The 6,130-nt window shown below is 47.9% G+C and overlaps 1 protein-coding gene; it reads right to left on the reverse strand.

Moving 5' to 3' along the window:
- Window positions 1-1,797: 1,797 nt before the first annotated feature.
- GSTUM_00001758001 (uncharacterized protein) lies at window positions 1,798-2,653 on the reverse strand. XM_002835781.2 has 1 exon: window positions 1,798-2,653. The coding sequence occupies exon 1, from the start codon at window positions 2,209-2,211 to the stop codon at window positions 1,900-1,902; it is 312 nt and encodes a 103-aa protein (XP_002835827.1). The 5' UTR covers window positions 2,212-2,653; the 3' UTR covers window positions 1,798-1,899.
- Window positions 2,654-6,130: the final 3,477 nt, after the last annotated feature.

The raw sequence follows: 6,130 nt of genomic DNA on the forward strand, positions 1-6,130 counted from the left end.
TATAAGTTGAAAACTGCCGGAATGCTCTATTCTAAAAACGGAACATTATACATATACGGGGAAAACTAATTAATTGAGTGTGAGCGTATTTAAACGTCCTGCTGTGTCCTGGAGTGAAAAGGGATATCATACTTTTAAATTTTTTTCCCCTCTCCTCTTGAGTTAAAGTATATATCTTATTGAGCTTCCGAAATAGCACCCAGACATGCCCAACTCAAGGAGAAGAAGGGAGAAGGTGAAATGTGTCTTAAGGCATAACGCTGGCGAGTGAAGGTGTTGTGTGGTTGTAGGATAGCTTGTAACTGGCGTTGTGCTATCTTAGGATGGGAGCTAACTTCCGAACATACCACTCGGTGAGTCCGGAGATCACGGAGGAGGTCTGCACAAATTAGTGCTCCTATGATAAGTTAAGCTATAGAAACGAGTGATATCTAGTGACCAAAGCTTTCAGAACATCTACCAAGGGATAGCATCATATCATACCGGTGGGGGGGGGGGAGGAATAAGGGAGACTAGGACCTCAAACAAGTGGTAAGCAGCACCGTTTTGCCAAGGGGGGGATATATCCCCGAAGTTCATCCCTCGATCAACCCGGGCCCCCTATCAAAACGTCTCCCCACACACCCCCATCCTATTTCCTCCCGAAAAACAACCCCCCCTCCACATCCACATACAACACATTGTCGGAGTTTCCCATATATTTCCATATCGCAACACCATCGGGTGCTTATATCCCGCGCCAAGAGGATGATCGGGGAGTTGGCCTTAAGTATCACCCGAATACTGTACTATATACCCCGGGCCAAGAATCAGAATTGCAGAGCGACAATGGGAGGGCTGGCAAGCAGCTTCCCGGGACGGCAAATGGGAGGAAGATGGCCCCCATGGTGGCGGGGGGTACGCTCCGTATGGTTATTGGAGATTCTAACGGGTAGAGACGTGAAAATTATTGGGATAGACGTTGTCGGGTAAATCCAGGGCCAAACGCAGGAGCACAGTGCCGAAGTATTAACTTTTTTAGAGCGGTATGTTTATATTATACCGTACGCTGCGCTGAGGATATATGCTCCTATCCCTCCATCCCTCTGGAGACGGGTTCATGCGTTTGATTGATATGTGGCAAATCCGCTGATCTTAATAGCGGGTGATGTAGCGCTCCATTAATCCCTAGATGGAAAACATGTTCTGTTGGTAATTGATACTGGCGGCTTGGCCTCCGGCATGTAAGGAACTAGGCTCGAGCCGTACTCGTGGAGCTCCAATGGGGTAATAATCAACCCATCTTGGAAGCTCCGTATTGCTCCCAAAATAGTAGGAGAAGCTGCAGATTGCGGTTCCGAGCTCTTGATAACTAAAGTCGTGATTCCGCTCTCTATGTGTTGACTGGAAAATGGTCATCGGAGCGACTATCAGTCGACATTGTTTTAGATATGGGGTGATTTTTGGACCCTGACTAAGACTCCCCTCCTCCTCCGGTTGGTTGGCCAATCTCCCGGGAAAATCATGAAGGGGGGCCTGCGGAATGCAACCGCAACTGGCTATTTGGGATTTTGGTAGATGAGAGGGAATACACCGTACTCGAGCAAGGTGCTGTAACTTGGGCTGCCCCACCGGACTTGACTGCGTATGATACATGATAAGTGCGTCCCGTTTTTTTTTTTTGCCGGTATAATTCAAACGGCCTTCTCTTCCCTCTCCCAAGGTGACATGTGCACCCAGGAACTCGGGCCCATTTCGCACGCCATAGTAATGCCCCTTTTTTCTCTCTTCTAGAAAACCTCTTTGTTGCCGATGGAATATTATATCAATTTGTTATTATAGTTATATCTCGGCTTTCAGGGCCCTCGAAATGGGGTTCCGTTTAATTACCGTCGGAATCGCTAGTCGGTGGTATTATAGCTATGTGGATATGGCTATTTTTTTTTTCTTTTGCGCTCTTTTGTCAAGAGGACTCGAGTTTTTGAATTCGCAAAAAAAAAAAAACTCCCGACGTTTTTTATACTGCGGGGTGCTAAAACATGGCCTCATTCTTTTCTTTTTCTTTCCTTCTCTCGTATGATATATTAATAGATATATTAGTATTGTTATAGTTAGTAGTTGGGCAAGGGTTATTTTCCCTCCCTTCAGGACTTTTGGATTGCAAATCCGGAGGCGGAAGGCGGCCGCACAGGATATGTACAGTGCTCGAGTACTGTACCATACTGGTATCATACGAGTACTGTACTGTACTTGTACAGCACCCACCCGACGAAGAGCTTCACAGGCTCACTGCCATGGCCACCGTTCGGCCTGGAGCTTTTCCGGTCCTCAAGGCCCATACCTGACACCGTAACCATGTATCGCTCCCCAAGGCGCACCAAATTAAATATTGTCCGTGGTATGATACAGTAATGTACTGTACAGTACTGTACAACACGGGCAGCAACAGATCGCAAGTCCGCCAGGTGGAACCATCACACACAACTCCCTCTCGGGGCCCCGCGTTGACAGCTCGGTGTGTGGCAGTTTCGCCCACGGTAACCAGCATGATACAAGTTGTTTATCCCCGCATTCATGGAACATCCCTGGTCCTGGTCCTCTTGAGGAAGACATCCTTGGGCTCTCTCGCACCCCAGTTCGCAAAAGCTAAAACTTTATCTGCACGGTCGGCAGATCTGCAGGTAAATTGGGAAAAAAATGTCAAATACGGTATGATGCTCTAAACCCAGCGACATGCTCGAGTAATAGTGACACCGCGGTAAAACAAAGTGACACGAGAAAGTAGGGGGAGTCGAATGTTTTGCGGAAGAGCGGAACTTGGGAGGGAGAGAGGAAAAATGACAATGTCTGATAGGGCAAATGTTTAACCTCGGGAGGAACTCGAGTTGATGGTCCTTCTGGAAAGGGCAAACATTGCAGTATCATAACCTGTGGGACTTCAACCCCTGCAAAATAACGTCACTTGGGAGGGGGGGGGGCTATCACTATAAGTCAAGTTAATTGTCATTATCAACCGCCAGAGTAAAGTTAAAATATATATATATTAGAGAAGTCTATAAGCACATGGTAATCATAAAAGCTTAATTTAATTTCTGCCCCCACAGATATCATAAAAAAAACCCAAGATCTATGATAAACCGACATCAAAGTTCAGATATGCAGCGATAGATGACCATTCCCCCCCCCTCCCACCCGATACCAACATCCACAGAACTCACGAAGGATCACTCGTCATTTCCCACCCCCCCCAACCCCTGCCCGCCCGCCCTACCGGGACCGAAACAGATCTCCAAAGGGAAGTCATAGCCCTTCGATCACCCCGCGCACCCCCGATCAGGTGGAACAATTGGGATTTAACCGCTCCCGTATTGTGCGAGTACTGTTACCCATAAACACCTGGAGTACCATATGCTCCCTATTTTAACTGACGTTGAATAGCCGCTTACATCTTCCAGAATTGGTGAGGTTTTGGTGCAGGCTTCGGCAGATGGGCCTGCACGTGTTGGGCTGGCCGAAAGGGGTGGAGATGCGGTGGGTTGGTGGAAGTACTCGGGGTGGGGTTCTGGAAGGTAGGTACTATAGGAAGTGGTAGGTATTTAGGGGGTTGGGATTGGTTTGGCGAGGGGTGGTTGGCTTGTTTACCGACAGCTTAAGGAGGAGGGAGCCTTTGAACGGGAAAGAAAAGAATTGAACTGGTATGATATTATAGTGAGAGCAGTAGATAGATTATTGTGCCAATATTGCTCCAACTACTGCTATGCTGTGATGGTAATACCACTAGTGTGAGATACATGATGATGAGGCGAAAACTCCGGGACAAAAGATAACCTGACACAAAACACAAACCCCAATAACGAAGAGAAAGAGACTCGGTTAGTAATGGAAAATACACAAAACTCCCGCGCGTAATTCTACAATCAATAATAGCCTAGCCCCCCCGCATAATCAATCCATCGTTGGGCTACAATCGCGAAATAATTAGCATCCCGTGATCGAATAGCCCGAAACGAAAGGGGACAAGGACAAGCTCACCACCATCACCGGAAACCAAGATACCCCGATCAAACCATCCTCTACGAACCGACCTTTCTTCTCCCACCCCCACACCCATAATTCCTCTCGCTGAGCAAGGCCATCTCCTCGGCGAGGCATCGCAGTCTATATAAATCCCCTTCCGGTCCCTCCTTCCCCCACTCATCGCTGGACCGGCGCGCGCGCAGGGTCGCGACGAATGTGTCGAAGCCTGGATCGGCGGCGTCGGAGTTTGTGGTCGAGTTCGAGTTTGTGGAGGAGCGGGGGCGGAAAGGGTTGCGTGTCAAGAGGGAAGTAAGCATTTCGGTTTTTAATTTATTCGGCTGCGCTGGAGTAATTTTTGGTGGTGTTCCAAGTATTGGATAATTGGTCCGGAGAGTGAGTGACTGAAGCTGGAGAGGGAAAAGATAAGGAGAAGTGGGGCAGGGAATGACGGCTTAAAAGACTTGAATCCAGAGGAATCCGAGTGAAACGGGTCGGTGGGTTGACGGCTGTCTGGCCAGCTGGCGGAGTTTTTGGGTAGACGGGTAGGTGGTGGTGGTGGTGGTGGTGTCTATTTATCTTTCTGCCCACGGTATTCTATTTATCTGCCGGTACGAGTACTCGTACTAGAGTATTTAGCTTCCTACCATGCTAAATTTGACTTGCGGTACTAATCAGAGCAGAAGGACAAAGTTCAGCTATGGAATCCGGCCCAGTTAGGACAGCACCGTCGCCGTATGAGGGAGGGGTGGAGGAATAAACCCTCCCTCCAACACAGCATTAACTTCTTGGTTTTACAGCTATCATGCTAACTCGCCCCCCCTTCCCCGCCTAGACTACCGTACCATTCCCTGCCTTTGTTTATGATAACTGTGCCTCCCACCCTGCCTCCCTGACCGACCCATTTATGCGGAGAGCTAAAAACCTCTCCTCAACCATTTCGCAACCATTTCGCAAGAGGAACATTCGATCTACCCGATCGCGTTGCAGCTGCTTCGCTTCATTTGATTTCCCATTTCCATATTACAGTAAAAAAGCTCAGGCGCACCCACCTTTTTATTATGATTATTCCCAATGGCTGAGGTATTTTAGGTTGGGAAGGGCATGTCTATTCTGGCCACCTGAGCAACAGAGCCCCGGTATGATGGAGTAATAAGCTAGGTTGTTACTGCAAACCTATGGTGGGGGGATCCACGGGAGGAGGGAGGGATGGGAGCACACACGCACGAGAGCAGATGACTGTGTTTTATTGGTCACTTGGAGCAGCGAGAGCTTTGGAGTCGGTATGGTATCGGTACCCGAAGCCTTGAAAATTGGCTGCGCTTATGGCATGGGATGGTCTTTGTATTTTCTGGGATTTTTATCCGCATAGTTTTGATTGTGCAGTACCAGTTACTGCACTTTGCTGGTGTCAGTGCTTGTCAAAGAGAGTACTCTACCGGTACTTTGCTATGATTGGCCACACGCCCGCATGCACTTACTTGGAGAACTAAGCTACCTAACCATAACCCCATAGGCCGTTGTAGGCGATAGTACAGTACCTATGGCCAACATGTTGTTCTGAGCAGAATATTTTCTTTTTCATTTCTTCTTTCTTTTGCCTTGCCCTCTTTACTCGAGTACTTTCTTCTTACCCCCCCCCCTACTCGAGTACTGTGCAGGTGTCGGATGGGGACGGAGCAGATCTGGTTACAAGAGCTATGCCGTTGCCAGCTGTTCCCTAGCCGTTGAGTTCGCGTGGTGGTCATTACAATACAGTACGTACAGCAGGGCTATAGCTAATGTAAGGGAAAAAAAAAACCCCCCCGGAAGGATTATGTGCGGATGGAATGGGACGAAAAATGAAACGTAGAATGATGTTGATCAAGTATCAGGTATAGTGTTGATATGGTGCTTGTATGGTATGGTATCACCAGCGAAGGAAGGGTCAAATGCGGATATGTGTTGGTAGACTTGGCGGTGTGTTTTTTTTTTTTTTTTTAATTATAATTTCAGAAAGGTTATTGCTTATATGTTATCATGACGATGACTATGATGATAACCGACAATGAGAAAAAGTGAGCAGTGAGCTCTTGTCATCAAGTCAGAAAAACTGACCCATGGCGCCTACTATATGTATGACCGCAATATCGTGTGG

The sequence above is a fragment of the Tuber melanosporum genome, assembly GCF_000151645.1.
Source record: "Tuber melanosporum whole genome shotgun sequence assembly, scaffold_118, strain Mel28".
Lineage (NCBI taxonomy): Eukaryota > Fungi > Ascomycota > Pezizomycetes > Pezizales > Tuberaceae > Tuber > Tuber melanosporum.